The sequence below is a fragment of the Lemur catta genome, chromosome 11, assembly GCF_020740605.2.
Source record: "Lemur catta isolate mLemCat1 chromosome 11, mLemCat1.pri, whole genome shotgun sequence".
NCBI lineage: Eukaryota > Metazoa > Chordata > Mammalia > Primates > Lemuridae > Lemur > Lemur catta.
The window spans coordinates 29,916,871-29,939,222 of NC_059138.1; the positions used below are offsets into that span (position 1 = coordinate 29,916,871).

The 22,352-nt window shown below is 31.8% G+C and overlaps 1 protein-coding gene across 9 annotated transcripts in view; it reads left to right on the forward strand.

Annotated features, from left to right (window-relative positions):
* The window catches only part of TFEC (transcription factor EC), a 185,034-nt gene that overhangs the window by 73,142 nt on the left and 89,540 nt on the right, over nucleotides 1-22,352 (forward strand). For 2 of the 9 annotated variants that reach the window (XM_045564409.1, XM_045564404.1), the window contains exons 2-3: nucleotides 16,290-16,347; nucleotides 17,816-17,927. The exons of 6 other annotated variants lie outside the window; for them this stretch is intronic. Coding sequence is in view for 2 of the 3 variants with exons in the window: in XM_045564404.1 (XP_045420360.1) it covers nucleotides 17,913-17,927 (15 nt within the window). In the remaining variant the exon portion in view is untranslated. The remainder of the gene's footprint in view (nucleotides 1-16,289; nucleotides 16,348-17,815; nucleotides 17,928-22,352) is intronic. One more of the 9 variants, XM_045564405.1, reaches the window with a different exon arrangement.

Consider the following 22,352-nt stretch of genomic DNA (forward strand, 5'->3'; position numbering starts at 1 on the left):
AATGAAAGGGATGTAAATTCTTTTACCTTTGTTAAGAATGATTTATCTGTTCTTCCTTAGGACTGGTTTAAATTGCTGTATGGGCATTTATTGGGGCCTTTTGTTAATTTAACTTGCATTTTATTATAGAGCCCATGGAAGGTGACTAGTTTTCTAATAATGATCATACTCAGCTCTACAGTATATTTTTTGGACATAGGATTAGAGATCTAATTTGGCAAATAGTCAATTACTCAGTGACTACTGAGGTGAGATATGTTTTCTACTTTATTTTTGTCATATGGGTAAAGGGAGCAGCAATAATGATCACAGAAATCTGCCTTGTTTAGTTGGTGAAGATTGCCTGATTCAAAATTAATCAAATTTGTTAATATGGTGAGCATCTTCTTTAGCCATGGCTAGAGTTTAAGCCTGTTAGAATACTACCAAGAAAGAGCGTATATTGAGTAAAACTTTATATATATACACATATCAATCTTTCTTTTAAATTTTGGGTGTTAAAACTTCACCATAATGAGAAAAATATTTAGTTGAAAAGTAACATGTTAAAATATCTGATTATACTTATTTTTCCTCAGGTAGCATTTATTTTAGAATTAATGGGATACATGAAAGATGTGTTTGCCAAGATTTTTGTCTATTTAAGTCTGCAATTCCAAAGCAGTGTTTTAATCCTATTAAAGCTAATTGAATGGAATCTGCAAGCTTTGTCAGGTGAAGTTCAAGTTGTAACTAGTATTAAAGGAATAGATATATAAGAACCAAACAATAACATCTAACCATTTATTCTTTCCACTTTAACCTTAAAGTAGTGTCAAAGAGTGCTTTCTGAGTTCACAGATCAATTCATTGGAGGCATTGGGATGAGATCTGATCTGTGAAAAGACAATTAGATTAAAAAAAAAAGATACCTGTGTTTGGAAGATTAAATTTTGTCTTTATGGGAGATCTAGTAGCTCTACTGCAGACAAAGGTCTGACAGTGTTTTCATTAAAACACCACTTTGCAGAGCAAACACCTTCACTGTAAGAATTTGCTCCGGGCTAAAGTTGGCATCAAGATTCTAGCCCGGAAGCTATTTTGTTTGAGAGATTCAGTTTGGCCAGTTTAACTTAGTGGTTAAAGGGGATGAATGATATATGTATCCTATTGCTTTTTTTTTTCTTTTTTAGTGTACTTACCAAATTTTAGATAGCATTTGCAAATGCACATTTTTTTTTTTTTGTATACAACTAAACTGACACATGTTTATAAAAAGAGGAGTTTGGAACAATGCACATTTTCAATCTTGGATGATTTTGTAAATTAAGTTAAGAGATTTGAGTTCTCATTTAATTTTATTTATTTTTTTCCAAAAAAAATTTCATGTTGAAGATGTTTCTCCATTTAGAATGTCACTAACTCAATAATGACATCTATTTGGAAGCCAAATACCTTTGTTCTTATAGGATCTTGAGTCTCTATTTTTATTCTCTCATGGAAAGATTTTGTAAGTAAAGAATGTTGATTTTCTAATGGCAAGGGCATTACAAATGTTTGTGAATCGCCTGTATTAAGATTACCTATCCTGTTAGTGATGACCCGAGTGGCAGAAAAGCAAATTGGGGGGAAATATAATCCTAAACCTTTATATGAAAGGCAGGATTAGCAACTTGTTTCACCATTGATGCAGCATTTGTTTTTATTTAGGGTCTTATATCCTTTAATAGTAATCTCAACAATTGAAAACTCTGTATAGTCTCATTTATGAGGTTTCAGTAAGGAGACCACTCTTGATGCTAATGTTCTTTCTCACTAGTAGTAAATGTTCTTCACACAATTCTGATGCATATAATGAATTTCTCCAGAGAATTTTTTTATGCATAAGGAATTAGAGGAAAAGTATTTTTTGTGTTTTTTTTTAAGTCTAAAACTTTTGTATCTACTTGGTACTTTTTTCTTTTTTTCTTTCAGAGTATTACAGGGGTGCAAATGCTTTGGTTACATAAATTGCCTTTGCACCGCCAGAGTCATAGCTATACGTGTGCCCATCCCCCAGACAGCTTGCACCACATTTGTTAGGTGTGAATTTACCCATCCCCCCTCCTCCCTCCTACCTGCCTGATACCCTGTGAATGTTACTTCCTATATATGCACATTAGTGTTGATCTATTAGTACCAATTTCACGGTGAGTACTTTTTAACGAATTTTATATGTGTATTGACTCAATAGACCTATACAACAACTCTGAGAGGTGGATACTGTTCTCATTCCTATTTTATATGTGAAGAAACCGAGGAACACAGATCGTCATCATCTTGTCTCATTCTATTGTTCCAATTATTCCATAAATATTAGCTGACTCCTACCATGTACTCCAGTTTTGGAGATGTGTCAGAGATTAAGGCTGTTCCTATTATCAGAGAGCTGGCAGTCTAATTGGGACTACAGTGAAAAGAGAGAGAATTATGATAAACTATGAGCATTTCTATAATGAGGGTCAGCATAGAATTCTACAGCAACATGGATGGTGGAGGTGGAGTGGTTGTCCAATCCATTCTTTGAGAAGGCTGGAAAATGCTTTTCAAATAATTTATCCCTAGGCTGGTGACTGAGAAGCAGTTAGACTGGAGTACTAGGGGGCAAGGAAAAAGCACTGGGCTCGGGAAACAGCCAGTGCAACAGCTCTGAGATGAGAGAGATGAGAGATCATGGAGAGCTTGCCAACCAAGTCCTATGAAGGATGGTGAAGGAATAAGTTACATATTTATCTCAGAGATTAGACTTAAAAGGAATTATGATAGCAAGTATTTTTGAAGGATTGTTCTATGGATAGAATAATCTTATTGCAGATTATTCCAGAAGGAAGGTTGACTAACAGAAGTTAACATGTAGGAGTGAGAATGTGACGGTTTATACTTTTAGAATAAAAACAATCCTTCCAGCTGTAAGATTGGTCCAATAGCAAAATGTGTTCAAGATCCCTGTTACTGGAGGCATTTAATTACAGGTTGGAAGATTTTTTCTTTTTCATGAATACTAGAAGGTTGTATTTTTTTCTTTCTCCCATTGGGAAGGAATTTAAGTTATTACGAAAGATGCTTTCCACCTCACCTACCCCTGAAACCATTACTAGATTGGCAAGGATGATGTTAAAAAAAAATGAACAATGGAATGTAGCACTTTAGTTTGCTGAGTACAGAATTGGTAGAAAAGAACTAATAATATTTGAAGTTCAATTTGTGAGCAATCTTACAGCTCATGGGTCAAAAGCTTATGTATTTTGGAGAAACAGTAAAGGAATTGAAAGTTATGGCCTTTTATTACATACATTTTTCAGTATAGATATGGAGAGTAGGAGAGACACAGCACCAGCAATACTAGACAACATTTCTCAGTTTCCTAGACATTCTGTTTTGATAAAATACATATCTTGGAGGGCCCATGTATTAAATGTGCTAATTTTTATTTCTTTATTTTCACCTGAAACAGTCCCTTAAAAGAGAAATAATTTCATTTGATATATGAAATGCTCCAGCAGAATATTTAACACCATTTTTTATATAGCTTATTTGGAATAAATGTATTTTAAGCATGGTTTCATTGGGATAAAATCCAGGGTCCAAGGGTGTGCGCTGGTGGCATCTAGGCTTAGTTGAAAGTTTTTAACATTGGCTGAGGTATCTTCCCTCCCCTGATCTCTAATCAATTGGAGATCATGTACCAAACAGTTCTGCCACAAAGTTCCCAGTAACGGTTCAGATGGTGGCAGATCAAATCAGAGTTAATAAATTTTACCAATGGAAAACACAGTTATGGTGCTGCTGCTCTACGGATGTCACTTTACTTCTTTTACAACATTTGCTGGATTCAGAACTATCTCTTCTACACATTCAGGAAGAAATATATTAGAAGAATCATCTTGTGAGATATGTGAAAGAAATGTGGAAGCAGAAATTACATAATCATATAATTTCCATTCTATTTCAATGCAAGCTGTTTGCTAGTAGTTTTCAAATAGTGGAAGGGAATTAAAATTATGACTTGGCAGAACACTCCACTTTCTTTCTTTCCTGTCAAGGGCAGAGTTGCCATTCTTCTAGAATCTGATCCCTAGATCCAATTCCAGTATTCATATTGTCACTTTGCATTTGCTAACAATTCGTTGATGGAAATGTGGTGTCTTGTAGCATTACAACTTGGAAAACAGTGGGGAGAGTACTCATGAGGAAACATTCAAGATCTTAAAATGATAAATGCATAAGGTGATGGATACACTAAATACCCTGATTTAATCATTACACAACATATATGTATAGATCAAAATATCAAATTGTACCTGAATAATATGAATAATTATGATGTGTTAATTAAAATAATACTTTAAAAATGAGGATAAGAACAATTGAATAGTTATTAGGAGTTGGCCTTTCTCAAATTCCAGGGTCCTAAATGTGGTATCATTATTTTAAAAAAGTGCCCATTATGTGACTAACCAGAAATAGAGAGGGATGAATATTTAGTTTGACAAACTGAGTTTGGAGAGAGGAAAGAGATTGGAATGAATTCTGAGGGGGCTAAATGTTAATAATCTAAAGCACCCCTATTTATTTCAAATATGGAACTTTCAGTTAAGAGAGGATAATCATTAGAATGAAAATACTTTGAAAAACTATCATTTACCTTTAATTTTCACTATGAAAAGTAGCTTAATATCTTAATAAATCATGTGTGAAAGAAGTTAAATTTAAAAGAGAATAATTGGCATTCTAAAAATGAGGAATTGGCAAGCCACAGGCTCTGAAAGATATATTTTGCAGTGGTTATATAAGAGTCAATTAATTCATGGAACTATTTTTTGCCATTCTAATGTTAATGTTAGAGCATCTTATGAAAGAGAGGTTAAAAGGATACATTTAATAACTTTGGAATCATGGTTGGTTATTTTTGTGTTAGCTTTATCAAAAGGTCAATCTGAAAAGTTCTGTCATTGGTAACACAGTGAATGAATTAACCAAATACCTTTTACACACAGTTCCAGCTAAAGGTGAAATCTATGTAACTTTAAATGAATGATTGGTTTGACCTAGGTGGAGTTAATAATTTCATTTTAACTTCATTTGGGACTTATTTTATTCCTGTGACATTTAGTGAAATCTATAAACAAACTTTTAAAAAATCTTTTTGAACAATTTTATACTTTGGGCTTTTAGACATATTTTCAGTTAAGCCATGAAATTATTGGCCTGTTCTTTAGACACAGTTGCTTCGTGGAGTATGGGATTCTATCATCTGTTTAATGGAAATTAACAAATGCAATCCACTTGGTCAAGCCAGTCCTATAAATTAGACTTTTAAGTAAAGTTTTATGGGCATGTGCAAAGAACTCTCTCTACCATAGAAAAAATTATAAGATTTATGGGATTTCTATTTAAAACCTGATCCTTGGCTTCACTTCTCTCTTGGTTTAAAAAACTCTTTGACATATTCTTCTCAGCAGTACAAAAATCAATCACATTGTATGCATTGTTCTTAAATAAAATATAACTCCCTTTCATAGTCTAAAACATTCCACATGATCTGGTTTCTATCTTCCAATCTAGTCCCAAGCCATTTGTCTCTCTTCCACTATATTGCAAACTGGCCTTAATTCAGTTCCCTAAATCCAGCATGCTTACTTCTGATACTATAAGAAGACTTAGCATATGCTGTTCCTTCCACACTGCTCTTTGTATGGCTGGCTTCTTTTTATTCTTCAAATTGATAGCCCTATTTGTTTTCTCTTTCTTGAAATTAGTCCCTATTCATAAGTATTTATATTAGTGTTTATTTATTGGTCTTCTGACAACTCCATTGGCCTGCTGTTCACTAATTCACCCTTTATTCACAGCCGCCAGCAAATGCTTGATACATAGAAGCTGCTCAATAATTATTAATTGATGAAAATACAATTGCAATAACTGAAAATAAGTCTAGTAATTAATGCATATGTCTTAAGTAGATGCCCTCAAACAATTACTAGATAGTTATTGAAACTGAAACATGTGGGAAGAAACGTATTTTTGAAAACTTTAAAAAATATAAAGAAATAAAAGGCATAGTATGACATATCCCAGGAAGCATTACAAGGCATGGTTATTTGTTTTTGGAATTTTATTTCAGAATTACAATAATGGTCACATATTGGAAAATTTCCAAAAGCTATATAGAGTCACCAGTTGATTTCCCTAAGTATCCTGATAATATTGGAGTTAGTTCATACATTGTGGAAACCTGACCAATATGCCATATACAGATTGAAACTTCTCAGTTCATATTTTGGCTGACAAATGTGGAAAATGTCATTTTTATTAGGATGGCTGTAACTCAGTGTAGGAGGGTAGAATGAATAATTTAATTTTGCTAAATACCCAACAGTTGGTTAGCTAAAATATTTTAATTTGTTATGTATACAATGTGTTTCTGGAATAATTAGAGCAGAAAAAAATTTAATTGTACCATTAGGAGTTTAGGAAAGATTATATCATGAAATAAGTTCTAATCAGATCTTAAAGTTGCTTTGGTTTATACCATAGGCAACTTAAACCTAGTGAAAACATCTTAGGTAAAACTTGAAAAGATGCTGGAAGTCCAAGCAAAAATGCCAAGAATTGGGTTAATTGGCATAATACAGGGTGGCTGGGCACAGTTGGGGAAAGTGTCAGAGTGGGGAGAATCCCTACCAAGAAAGACGGTTTGTGCAATTAGCTCTCTGAACTTTAACCCTTCCAGAATAATTAATGAGTAACAGAGGGGATCAAGACAAAGACACAAAGTGATATGGGGGGTGCTAGCAAGTAATACATCAAAGAATGCTCGTAATTGGCCCTGTGGCTTTCATTCTTTGCCCTATTTCTTTCAATTCATTGACTCAAAATAATGGGTTCAGGTTCATTATCAACAGGTTTTAGCTGTAAGAGCACAACATTACAACAAAGCTTGAGTTGTGGCAGTGTTGATGGCTAAGTAAGAAGTTGTAGTTGGTAACCACTCTTTGAAGAAGGAAAATAGCAGATTCCTTTTGAATGAATCAACAGCATTTACACTCATATTTATCATCCTGAAAGCCTCGTAGTTTCCAACTCTACAATGCTCAAATATGGTTGGTGTGGGCAGGTATGTATATTTCCATTTGAATGATGTTTGAGACCATGGCAAAAAGGATTATGCTCTTTGTATTACTTTAAATGAAGTTGAATTATTGACATATGACATGTAAAGACAACAAGGATTTTGTCACTCCAAGCTTGTGGCTGTATATGATTTCTTATATTTTTGAATTGTATAGCTTGCAAAACTTTTGATTTCCTTTATTTTCCTTATGATCATAATGGGAGAAAGAGTGGAAAGTGTTCTGAGAAATTTCTGAGACAAGTGTTCTGAGCTAAATTCTAAGCTAAATTAGTTTTATCTATAGATATATTTTAATAACAACTTATATTGTGCACAAAATATACAAATATTTCTTAAGATTTAGGCTTTGTTATTTTTAATTTTGTTTGGTCATTATGTAAGGCAGAGTAAATTTTATCTTTGCTCTTGGATACTTGAAAGGATTTTTCTTTACTAATAATTCCGAAGTCTTTAGAAGAAGCTAGTATTGTAATTATTAATTTTCATTATCATGCTATTCCATCTATTTTCAATTTTAGAAATTAGATACAATTATGCAATTGCAAATATACTGATTAATGTATCTGATGTTTAGAATTTCAAATATTTTCATAATATTTAATATCATTTTATCTAACTAAAACTACAAATTTTAAACTAGAATTTTATTTAAAAGCTTCTATAGTTTTAGCTATTTATTACATTATATTTTTCAAAAGCATACTGTATATTGGTAAATAAGCCATATATTTGTTGCTGATGTTTCAGCTGAATTTTTCTAGAACTTTATAGACATATTGGAATAAAATATTGAATGAGATTGATTGAGTTGGAGATTTAGTTTTGTGATTCCCATTAAATAAAACATCTATTAAAATACGTTGAAAATGATTGACAGAGATAAGACTATCTAGAAACATTTAAATGGAGTCTTGTAAGTGCTACACACACACACACATATACACATATATACACATGTAGATAATAAAATCTATACTAATTACACAGGATGCATCTGATAAACAACTAATATTTGCTAACAAAATATTTATGGCATCATCACTAATTCATATGAGCATATCACTGGAAAATCATTGATTCTCTATAATAAATCCATGACTCTACATATTAGCTTTTACATTTTCTGGCGGACAGTGTCTTAACATAGTTTCTTTATTTTAGGTCATAATGTTACATTAAATTTTAAATGAAGAAGAAACTCATTTTTTTACAAGTGAAGGAAGGCACTTTTATGTTTTTGTGAACAAATGACTTAACACATAATATTGGCCAAATCTTTTCTCTAGTGAGCTAAAATTTTTTGAGAGTTGCAATTTTAGAGTTTTAAGAGTCCTTAGATATCATTTTGACTGCAGTTTATCAAGTTAATCTAGCAAAATGTCCTCCTATATCTAATAAACTATGCTAGATTTGGGTGAAGTAGTGAATTCAGAAGTGAGTGTTGGGAGGATTTGCCTCTCCGTGTTAAAGGCCTCCCTCACTCTGAAACAGATGTGTATGCACACACATTTATTACTTTTGTTACATTCCATGCTTTAATAAATATGAACTAAGCATTTCTTAGTATAACAATAGATGGTTTAGAAATTCAAAGATGAATAAGAGCATCATCACTAAGCTCACAGTCTATTTAGGGAGACAGATGTATAAGCAAATAACAATAGTGTTCAATACCATATTAAAGGTAAGAGTAAATTCTTATTGAGCAGAAGAAAGTAGCCACTATTTACAAATGAGAGGGCTCCTAGAAGACTTCATAGAAGAAGTGGCACTTAAATGTAGGTCTTGAGAGATAAACATTAATCAGGCAGGAAAGGTGAAAGGTGGAGGATGTATTATTTGAAGTTACCAAGGCATAAAGAGCATATGTTGTTCAAAAAACAGCAAATTAAATTGCTTAAAAGATTACCTTGAGTAGCAAGTACTGATTGGAAAGTTGCTGGGATATGAAGTTAATATAATGTGTGGTGTAATCTTGGACTTAATTCTGAGAGCTATGGGAGGAATTTAGAAACACAAGTGTATGTATAGGCAGTTAGTAGCTGGTCTGGAGAGAGTGGTGACAGGTGGTGGCAGCAGGCACTGCTGGAAAGCTTCTGTAATTATTTGGACAATAAACCAGGACCTACTCAGTAACTGAGGCAGAGGCAGAGGGCTTGGAGGAGAGTAGGGCTGATTTAAAAAAGATTGCTGATATAGATTCCAGAAGATTTGATACTGACAAATAAAGAAGTTTGTCTGTATAACTGAGGGAAAACTCTGAGATTTTTATTTGTGGTGTTTGGGGCATTGTGGATGTGGATAATAAGATGGATATTTTAAAAAATATCATTTCTGAGATCTAATTCACAGACTTTTCAGTTCACTCAAGTAAAGTGTACAATTCAATGGTTTTTGGTATATTTACAGACTTGTGCAAACATCACTATAATCAAATTTTAGAACATTTTCAACACCCTCTCCAAAAAAGGTGGTCTTTTGTGAATTACCTTTTTTGAATTAGCATAATGTTTTCATGATTCATCCATGTTGTAGCATGTTTCAGAACTTCATTTTCATTCTTTTTTATTGGTAAATAATATTTCATTGATGGAGACTGCATTTTATTCATCCATTAATCAGTTGATGGACAATTGGGTTGCTTCCTCTTTTTTGCTATTGTGAATAACACTGCTATAATATACATGTAGATGTTTTGTGTGGATGCACATTTCATTCTGCTTCAATATATATTACCACTGAGGTCGTAATTACTGGAGCATATAGTAACCCTATGTTTACTATTTTAAGGAACTGCTAAATTGTTTTCCAAAGTGGTTGTGTAATTTTACATTCTCACCAGAAATGTATGAAAGCTCCAATTTGTCCACATCCTCACCAGAACTTGTTATTGTCCTTGTTTTTGTATGTGCAGTGGTATCTCATTGTGGTTTTGATTTAGATTTTCCTAATGAATAATGATGCTTAGCATATTTTCTTGTGTTAATTGGCTATTGGTAGAACTTGTTTGAAGAAGTGTCTATTCAGATCCTTTTCCAACTTTTAAATTGGTTTTTTTTTTTATTATTGAGTTGTAAGAATTATTTATGTTTTGGACAAAACCCCTTGTCATATATATGATTTGCAAATATTTTCTCTCATTAGGTGGGTTGTTTTTTCACTTTCTTGGTGGTGTCCTTTAAAGGACAAACATTTTTAGTTTTGGAAGTCCAGTTTATCTATCTAGCTATCTTTCTATATATCTATTAAACATATACATGTTTTCTTTTAAGAATTTTATAGTGTTAACTCTTATGTTCAGGTATGTGATACATTTTAAATCAATTTTTGTGTTTGGTATGAAGAGGTCTGGCTTCATTCTTTTGCATGTAAATATCCAGTGGTTCCGGCACCATTTGTTGATGAGGTTATTTATTGCCATTTTATTGTCCAAACACCCTTGCCGAAAATCAATTGACCATATATGAAAAGGTTTATTTCTTGACTCTCAATTTTATTCCATTGATCTATGTCTACCTTGGCCACTTCCACACTGCCTTGTTTACTATAGCTTTGTTATATGTTTTGAAATTGGAAATTGTGTGTTTTCCTAATTAGTTCTTTGCTTTTCTATTTCAAGGCATGTTTGACTATTCTGTCCACTGAATTTCCATATGATTTTAGAATCAGCTTGTCAATTTCTGCAAAAATTCTTCTGGGATTTTGATAGAGATTTTGCCTCCCTAGATATTATATTTTTTGATGTGTTATACATGGAATTGTTTTTCTTTTTCAAATGTCATTTTTTGATTGCTCATTGCTATTTTATAGAAATATTATTTTTTGTTTATTGATCTTGTATCATGCAACCTTGCTAAACTCATTTATTAGTTATAATAGCTTTCCAGTGGATTCCTTAGGATTTTCAACATACAAGATCCTACAGTCTGCAAATAGAGATAGTTTTATTTCTTTCTTTCCAATCTGGATCCTTTTATTTCTTTTTCTTGACTAATTGGCATGGCTAAACTCTCCAGTACAATATTAAATACAGGTGTCAAGCATAGGCATACTTGTCTTGCTCCTGATCTAAGGGAGAAAGCAACCCGTCTTTGATCATTCAAGTATCATCTTAGCTTTTTTTTTTTAATTGATAACCTTTATTAGGTTGAGGAAGTTCCCTTGTATTCCCAGTTTCTTGAGTTTTTATCATGAAAGTGTGTTGGATTTTCTCAGATGCTTTCTTTGCATCTATTGAGATGATCATGTGGTTTTGGTAAGATAAAATTTAATGATTTTTAAGTTTAGCAGTCCCTGTATATACATCAATACAACATTATAAGGCTACTAAAACATTTCTGTAATAAATCTTTCCTATCAATAATACATATTTTTAAGAAAAATGGGCCCAACTACAAAAGTATGATTTGTGTATGCCATACTTCAGTAGACCATACTGAATATATATTTTGTGTAAGAATTTAAATACATTCCTTTTGCCCATGAAATAAAAATTAACTTATTTAATAAACACACACAAGTATGCAGCTGCAGCTAAAATTTTTATGTATTTTCAAAATACATAGATAGAATGGTGCTGATCTTTGAGAAAGAAATGAACAATGAATAAATTTACTTCTTAGGATCTTATATATATTTCTGTTATGAGAAATACACATTTCTAGTTTAAATAATACTACATATTTTACTGAACATTGTGGCATATGCAACATAATTGAAAATAAGTCTGCTTTGATATGTGGTATTTAAACTTGAGAAAATCAAAGCACGTTATGGTAGACAGGGAGGCATTCTAATGAAAGCAGATATTTATATCAGAACAGGAAATTATTAGCATTCTCTTAGCATTCATAAGAGAATTATTTAAAATAAGATTTGTGCATTATGTGGCAATTGCAGGATATCTTTCACTGCATCCTTTACATAAATATAGCAATGATTATAAATGACTAAAGAAATCTCTTTAGATCTAGTCAAGTATACTTTTTGGAAAAAATAGGAATTTTTTAATTTAGTAGTTATTCTTAAAATAGTAAGTGATTTCCTAAAAATACCTTTGATTATATAGCATATTAAAATCTCAGTTCAAGATAAATATTTCTGTATTGCTATCTACCTGAGTTACCCTTTAAACACCTAATACCTTGATCCATATTCAATTTTTTTAGACTTTAGTCTGCCTGCTGTGATGAAAGAGTCATCTCATCTTGTATTAATTTCATTTGATATATAGAATATCATTATGTCATAGCTGTTGGGGTAAGTTTAAATTCAGAAAATCTCTAAACTTTAAAGGTGATATTTTAAACTTTTTTGTGACAGGGATATTTTTCTTTTAATTTAGGTGTCTATTTTAGCATCATCTAAAGATAGTAAAAATGTGAACTTTTTTATCATCAAAATATTTTTTTAAACATTCCCTTTCTCATACAATAGCCAAATTAAATAGCTTAAAATGTGTGTTGCATGTATTTTATCATTTGAATCTTTGTCCTTCTTTCCTTTAATCATTCTGCAGAGGGAACACAGACTATATTCATGATTTATAACTTAGTGGAATATTTTAAGTCAATTTCATGGTGCGTTTTTTGAGTACGTATGTGTTACTTTGGGGTTTGTGTGTTTATTTTTTCATTATGTCTTGCTCTTTGTATGGAATTATTTCTTCAAATAACTTTTTGAAGAAGAAATTTTTTCGTGCTTCTTGGATAAAAGGAACACAGGCAGTGACATTGTTGACTTTGATTTTAATTACATGATAAAGATATCTAAGAGTGTTCTATATGATTTGCTCATAGAAGAATCTTATTGTTTTAAAACCAAAACTTCCATTTAGATCTAGTAGACACTGATGTTTGCTGTGATATATATTAGGAGGACCTTTCTGACCCACTGTAAAAAAAGGTGTATATATTGAATTTTATTTCTTTTTATTTCCAGTATGTTTATATATTTGTTTTCTTTAAGTTTATCTCATGACCAATGACTCTCATTCTGAGGACATAATATTAGATTGTTTAGCACCAAAATACTAAAGCATCTAACACTACAATTTTGTATTAGGTGATCTGAGATAATTTATTGGTTCAATATTTGTTCATAGATATTAGATTTATAAACAACTCATTTTTCCAAATAAATACACATTAGGGCATTTTTTTGTATAAACAAAAATCCATTTGTTTACTTTGGGTATTAATTTCACCTCTTGCTTTGTCTTGTGGCAAGGAAGTAATAAATGAATATATTTACTATTTTAATACCAGAAAATACATTGAATTTTATAGGCTTTACTAATAATTAACAAGGTTAGATTTCTTTGGAAATTTTGAAAATGGCTGCATATATATATTTATACATATACGTTTGCACACATACATATAATTTATGTTTTTGTATTGCTTTATTTATGCATACATTTATGTATTTGTGTCTATGAAATAAATATGGATGTATATTTATAATGGTTCTACATTTTAGAAATGATTTTATATTGTTTTATACACGTATATATATACTTATAGGTTTCTATTGTTTTGAAAGATGCAGATCTGAGAAAATCAGAGTGCATTATCACTGGAGGCTAAACATGGTCAGGTATCTTGACAGATTAAAATTATCCCAGTCCAGTAATTTTAGGTAAATCTCTTAAAATAGTTAAAAATTAATTCATTGAAAAATTAATTGTGTGATTGGAAAAAGACCATTTAAGAAGCTTTTGTAATTTTTCAGATAAGAAACTATTAAAATGGACCCATTAGGTAAGACAGGGGCAGTGGGAAGGAGAAAAGTGGGAAGAACTAAACTGCCTAAGGACACGTTGTTGGTGTAGGGTTAGCCATTAATTATAATCTCTTTGGGAAATAAAACAGTGCTCTCTGAAAATATATATGAATAAATCATGTCAATCTAATCTTATAGTTAAAATTGTGACAGCAGATTATTACACTGTTGATTAATAGTGTTCTATCAACCTGGAGGTAAGGTTCTGGGAAGATTTCAGAGGATATAGTTTTTGAATTTTTCCTCTTCAATATTTTTATCGTCAACATGAAAGGAGAATATATATCAAATATGTAGGATTATTCAAGCTCTTCATTTCTTATTGAGTAAATTCTGATGAAACATGTTTTTAGGAATTTGTAAATTTTGTTTTCAAAATCATAAACATATAGAGATTGATAATATTCTCTTAGCTTTTTAGTCTCTATATGTGGTTAAGTCTCTTTAAATTAATTATCTTGTTTATGTCTTCTTTGTTCTTCTGATCAATTTTGCGCAAAAAATGTCTATTTTATTAGCTCTTATTTTCTCACAAAGAACTAGCTTCAGCCCTATTGATCTTTTCTAGAGAATCTCTGGCTTCTATTTGATTGAGTTTGCAAAATAAATCACTCTTTCTATAATAAGAGCTCAGTATGTTAGCCTAAAATCAAAGTATAGAGAAAATTGTTAAATTTAATAAATCTTAAAGAATTGTATTTACCTATCTTTCCTATTTTCTTCAAGTTGTGTTTTCATTTCTGTTACTTCATTGTGCTCAAGGTTTGTATTCATTTCCGTTATTTCAATGTGTCAGGTTTAGTATTTTTATTCTTGGAAACATCCTTGGAAAATACTGTATAAATGTTATTGTGAAAATGAGAAAAAGTAGATTTTATTAAACAGCCTGCAAAAACTGAAGAAAACGTATTAGATAATTAGATATTATATTACTAGATATATCTAATAGGTTTTCTGCAGTTGCTTTCTGGCTTTGAAATGTATTTTTTTGCCTTTTACTGTTAGATTTATTATTTATTATTAAAATTTTTGAAGTTAAAGCATTCTTTTCTGATATTATTAAAATAATCCTTAAAATTTTATTTCATAGGTAAACTGAATATATATAAGTAAACTTTTCTTTCATTCAATTAATTATTACAAAAATCTCCAATCAAATTATTTTAAAAATTATAACTATGATACAGTGCATATATTGTTTGGCATCTTAGAACTTTTTAGCATCAGGGAGTTAGCTTAATTATTTCTTAGACATAGATTTATATTTTCTAGCTTTTCACCTTATCATTTACTTATATATATATTCACACTACACACCAACAATTTACTCTCCTACTCTCGTTGACTTTTCGAGTCAGATTCTCTGAATGCTAGTTTTTAGGTTGTACTTAATGTAATACTTAATCAAAATATTTCCAGGCTTAGCAAAATTGATGTAGTTATTTGCCTACGTTCAATAAGATTAAGGTTGGGTTATAGGAAAAAGAAGCAATCATCCTGTCATTCAATGTAAGGGAAGCGGGACTTCCAAGTCTGCTCACTCCTCTCAAAAATAAAAAAAGGAGATTGCTTCAATCTTGCTTGAAATCTTTATTTCATTTTGCAGCACTCCCTAAAATTCTGCCAATTAAACCTTCATTTGAGATATACTAAATATCCTTTTTCCAAACAAACAAGAAAAAAATTCCCAGATGGTGGACATTTATATGGATTTATTCCTTTTTTAACTATCTTAGCTACCCTGACTAGGAATTTTAGGAGGCGAGATATGAGAAAATTTTAAGATAAGATTTTCAGGAAAGAATAGGCTCAGGTGAGATACAGCACTTTAGGTTAGAAATGAGATGAGAGTTCCTTCCTTTCCCTCATCCATCAGGAAATTTAACTTATCGAAGAGGAACTTCAAAGCACTGAATTCTGGACATTAATGGCCAAATACATCATTAGGTTGAGGAGGAATGTGAAATAAATTGGAGAAAGACTTTAGTCCATAATGTAGTCCAATTTGACTAAAGATGGGTTAAGTAAGAGTGAGTTTGGGAGCAATAGCTACAATTAATGCCTAGTAGAGCTCAATAAATATTTACTAAATTAATATTAATAAATAAATGCATGCTTAAAGAGTATAGAAGCAGGTATCAATGTTCAAAGCATTTGAGACAGGGCTATGCACCACTGATTAATCTGTAAAGAAAATTGCCCTGTGTACCTGGTCTAGGCAATACAAAGTAAAAACCAGTCAATTTGAATGCTTATGGCCATGGATATCCAAAATACTTGTTTGACTGACTGCAAATTTTTCCTTATTTCTCTTGTCTTCATTTCTTGTTTCACCTTCTGTTTCGTTGTACAGAGCCAAAAATGGTCACCATCTCACTGGAGGTGCCATTGTGTTTTTGCTACAATCAGAGGTACTGGAGATATTTTCAAAGTAGCACTTGAAATCATCGATTCATTTCTGCCTCATACATGGAAACATCCATGAATATTAGATCTTGTCTAATTATCTGAAATGAGTAGTCAAAATTTATGGGAATCAGGGAATCCTCAGTAACATAAGCTATGAAAAAGAAAGCTTTTCCCAGGACCCACCCTTTGTTTTATGGCCTCATACATCTGGCCTAGCGGGGTTATTCCAGTGATCCTTATCTCTTTCCCTTTCAGGAGATGCCATATTCAATCATTAAAATCTGAGAAATGCTAGTAGGCAAATCAGAATTTAAATTTTCATTTAAAATGTATTTTTACATTTTACAAAAACTGATATGATAGTTTATATAATTTAATTTTATCCTTAAATACATATATTTAAATGGGAGAATGATTGAACTCCCAATATTTCACTTGAAATCACCTTTTTGCCAAGACAAATTATGGCCTTTACATACTATAATACTTTGACTTTAATAGATCATATATTTCCACTGTGTAAACTGTGCCTGGGGAATCATTTAAGCCTTTTATAAATTGCATTATCTTCTCAAGACCGCTAGGGCACCACTTAGCTCATTAAAGTGGCTGGTTACACAGCAGACATAATCCATGTTCTATATTCAGGTCCAGAGATTTTTTAAAAAGAATTATACATGTATTTTTTAAAAATATCAAGCAAAACAATTATAATTTGTCTAAATTGTTTCATCTGAACTAGTTTAATTCTTTCTCAGTTAAGTTCAAAGCTCTCAAATATTTTACAGTTTTCTCAGGTTCATTACAACTCAGGGAACCAAAATTTTTATTCCCAAGTGTAATTTGATATTTTAAAATTAGAAGATATATTGCTCTTCAGGTTTATTTCATAGGCATATTCCCTCACAGTTTTAAAAACATGATCCCCTATTTCATCTCCACTAACCCATAATTACAATCTGAAAAAAAAACTTATTTTCTAGAATATTAAATGTTTATTAATCTCTTAGGGATAAACTTACATTAACCCATATTAAAAAAGAACCATGTAAATTATATTAATTTCCAATGAGAAATGCAACTACCAAAGGTACTACACATTTGTGTCCTCCAATGAGTACTTTTGATCTTTCTAGGTCAGCTTTGCCATGGGCTTGGAATCAGAATAAAGGGCAGTTGGCAAAGTCACTCAAATGTCTAATGTCAGCAGGCCGTGACAGATGAGTGAATTCATCTCCTCAATAGGGATAGAAGAGCCATTGGGGCCATTATTGTAAGCAGCACATCTTCTTCCTTAGGCAGGTCGTCTTGAATGGGCATTGCCAGCATTTGCCAGGCATTTTTACTTGGTTTCCATTGTTGATATAGGCGCTTTCTGTTTGATGTATTTTTTGGGGGGGTAATCTAATAACCTCCATCAGGTTGCATTGCATATTTTAGCTGACTAGGAAGCCCTTTTCTCTCTTTAAGATCATACCGTGTAACTCGAATGTGATCTGCTGTGTTCCGATTCTGCTGCAGAGGGCAATCTGATGCTCCTTGGGGACATCAGGGGATCATTATTCTTATGGACCGTCCACACGTAAGTGTGCACATTTGCATAGACACCCTTACATTAGTTACTATCATACAGTAGGTGATGAAGGCTGTAGCAACTTTAAATGGTGAAATGTTCTGTGTTTTAAGAATCAATTTATAATTCATCATACTCAAATGTGCTATAGTTAAAAATATGTACTTGATAGAAATGTTTTTGTTGGTTTCCATTTTTATTAAAGTTATATGTACTCAAATAGTTCAGGCTTTTATGAAAATCAGTAGTCTACCACACTCATCCCTACCTTCACATTTTCTGCCTGAGAAGTGACTCCATTCACGACTTTAGCTGATTTGTTTGGTATTAGTCAAGTCTCTGGATAATGTGATTGAAACTTTACTTTTTGGTTTGTCAGTTTAAGCATTATCAATTGACTCCCCAATCCAAAGAATCAGGAATCAGCTCCCTCCTCCACCCACCCCCATAATGCATACAAAACCTTCTCATTTTCTCATTTCTCAATATGTTATTTTAGTCAGATTCATATTATGTGTTTACATTATTATGACCACATAAGCACCATTCAGAACTGAATATGGAAAACCATGATTAATTTCCTTCACTGCTCAATGTTTTGTTTTCCCTAGAGTTATGAATGATCCCCAACTCCTATTTAAATTAGTTCTCCATTAATATTTATTTGTACCTAATTCAGTGCCAAAGTTTCCTTAAAACTGTACATATCCTCTCTCAAGATTTTCAAGTACATCTGTATACTATCAATTTCATCTTTTTTGGAGAAGTTTGACACTCTCCAATACAAACAGGTTGTACTTCATACCTAATGCATAGGTGTCATACAGGATCAACCTTCACCCTGGGAACTACCATCTTCTCTCCCACAATGTATGTTCCATGGCCTACCCCATATTCTGTTTTTGGCTTAATCTCTTGTTTTGTATATGAAGCAGGATGTTGAATTTTTGTATGTCTGCAGATATTTTCTAGCTTGGAAATAATATTCTTTGGGATATTTTTAACCAATTCTAGTTTTAGTGATGGTAACTGAGAAGCCAGAGGCCATTCTGATACTTGTTGTTTTGTAAGTGCCCATGTCTTTCCCCCCTCCTCTCTGAAAACTTGTAGAATCTTCTATTTGTCCCAGTGTTCCCAGATGGGAATCTGGCACAATTTTCATACGTTGTCCTCTGTGGGCCATTTAAATCTTTAAACTCATGCCTTTAAATTCTTGAAAAATTGTATAAATTATTGCATTAATCGTTTCCTCTTGTCTCAGTCTGTTTCTTTTCCTTTTTGAAATTCATTCTATTTTATTTGAATGTTATTTGAACTGATTCTCTAATTTTTAAAATCTTTCTCTCCTATTTTCTAGCTACTTTTTTGTTCTTTTTTCTAGAAAATTTTCTAACTTTTATTGAATTTTTCATTTCTATTTTTATATTTTCAATTCCCAATATATATAAAATTATAATTTTAATTTCCAATTTCCTTTATGTTTTTTTTAAATATTTCTTTAATAGAGCAATCCTTTTTTTGTTTTGTGCCTGTAATACATTCTCTTATTCCTACAAAGATATTAATGATAGTTCTTTTTGAAAGCTTGATAGTATCTGTTTCCTCAAAGTTACACTTTTTTTTTTTGGTAAATTTGCTTTGTTTTCTCCTAGGGGCTTTTCTCAGGTGTTTTGTAATCTTGGGTTGTGTGTTCATGCTTAAGAATAGGAGGCTCAAAAGATTATTGGAAACCTTGAGAGCATGGCTGGGGCTTGTTGACTATTAGCTGCATTGTAGGATGATCACGCTGCACTGTTTTATACCTTTATCTTCAGGTTGTTGCTCTTATGCTAATTTGGTTTCCTGGAAAAGACCAGTTAAGTCTCCTATTTGGAGGGTAGTGTCCTGGCTCTGAATGTTCTGGGTACTCTGGAGAAGGGAACTGGTGGGCATATGTTCAGTTCATATTCCTGTTTTCAGAGAGACAATCTATTTGTATTTGTGTCTTGTGTCCAGTGCATAGAATATCTGTTTTACCCTCTTCAGAGAATTAGTCTCCAGACTTCTACTGGATGGATATTGGAATCTAACAACTAACTTCTCTATATGAGAATTTCCTTTCTCATCTTATTTTCAGAGGTACCTGTCACCAACAGTTCTGGAGACTTTTTTGGTTTGAGGCCAAGAGCTCTTTGATAGTTTTTGGTGCTGGCTTAAAATCCAGTTTTCTAGGATCTTCTCTAAGTTGTCACTTACTCGGCTGCTTTTTCATTTCCAAAAATTTTGTTGTTTTTTTTTCCTTTTTCCCCTGTTTATGTGGGTTGTTTTCCTTATAACAATTTTACTGAGGTATGATTGATACAGTATCAACTGCACATATATACAGGATTCATTTTTAAAAATTAATTTATTTTTTCATTGACAAATAAAAAATGTATAAATTTATTGTGTATAATATGATATACATCACCTCACATACATATTTTTTTGTGGTGAGAATGCTTAAAATCTACTGTCAGTGATTTTAAAGAATACAGTACATTCTTATTAATTATAGTCATCATGTTGTATAATAGGTCTTTTGAACTTATTCTTCCTATCTAACTGAAATTTTATATCCTTTGACTGACATCTTCCCCCCACTCCAACCCCTGCCCTGGTAAACCACCATTTTTCTCTCTATTTCTATGAGTTTAAGTTTTTTAGATTCCATGTATAAGTAAGATCATTCAGTATTTATCTTTCTGTGCTTGGCTTATTTCACTTTGGATGTATATCCAAAAGAAATAAAATCATTATGTTAAAGAAATATCTGCACTCCCATGTGTGTTGTAGCATTATTCAAAATAGCCAAGATATGTAATCTAAGTGTCTGTCACTGGATGAACAGATAAAGAAAATGTGATGTATCTACTCAATAAAATATTATTTAGCCTTAAAAAGGAAGGAAATCTTGTCATTTGCAACAACATGGAAGGACCTGGAGGACATTATGTAAAAGATATAGTTCTATAGCTTTTTTATGTGTGTATATACCTATGCATCACCACAATCAACATAATTAATATATTCATATATATCTCCAAAAAGTTTCCTCTTGCCCTTCATAATCCTTTCTTTGTGACCATTTGCATCTTCCTCCACTGCCATCTCTGATTTGCTTTCTGTCACTGTGCATTAATTTGCATTTTCTAGAATTTTATGTAAATGAAATGGTACAGTATGTATTTTTTTCTTGTCTGGCTTCTTTCACTCAGTATAATTATTCTGAGATCCATTCATGTTGTAGCATGTATCAGCAGTACATTCCTGTTGTATTGCTGCATACTATTCCTTTAAACAGATAAATGTATTGATAGACATTTGCATTATTTCCAGTTTTTGCCTATTATCAATAAAGCTCTTATGAACATTTGTGCACAAGCCTTTTATGGGCATATGCTTTCATTTCTCTTAGACACCTAAGAGTAGAATGACTGGCTCATATGGTAGATGAATGTTTAACTTTTTATGAGTCAGCCAAACTTTTTCTATAGTGATTATATCACTAAACATTACTACCAGCAGTGTATGAGAGGTCAGGTTCCTTCACAACCTTGCTAACACTTGATATGGCCATCTTAATAAGTGTGTAAGTGTGCACTGGTATCTCACTGTAGTTTTAAATTGCTTTTTCTGAATTACTGTTGTGGATGAGCATCTTTTTCATTTGCTTATTTGGTATACATATATTGTCTATGGTGAAATGTTTGTTCCAATAGTTTTCCCGTTTCTTATTGGGCTGATTGTATTAAATTCGGGGAGTTTTAAAAATATATTCTGATGATATCCCCTCATCAAATATATGATTTGCAATTTTTTTGCCTTAGTCTCCCAGTCTTACCTTTTCATTCTCTTAACAGTGTCTTTTGAAGAGCAGGTATTTTACAATGTGTTGAAAATCAGTTTATCAAATTTTTCTTTTCTGGATCATACTTTTGGTAACATATCTAGGAAATATGTGCCTTAACCTCAATTCACAAAGATTATCTCCAGTGTTTTCTTTGAGAAATTATGTAGTTTTCAATTTTATATTTGGGTCAATGATCCATTTTAATTTCTATATATGGTACAAGTTATGGACTAAAAGTTCATTTTTTTGCATACCTGATTTTTCCAAAATAATTTGTTGAAAAGACTAATCTTTTATACTAATCACCTTTACACTTTGGTCAAAATTAGTTGTCCATATATGTATAAGTCTATTTCTAGACTCCCTATTTTATTCCATTGGTCTATGCATATGTTTTTATACCAATTCCACAGTTATGATTATTGTAACTTTATAAGTTTGAAAGCAAATAGTGTCAGTCTTTCAACTTTGATTTTATTTTTCAGTTATTTTGGCTATTTACATCCTTTACATTTCCATATGAATTTAAAATCCATTTGTCAGTTTCTAGGAAAGCTTGCTTG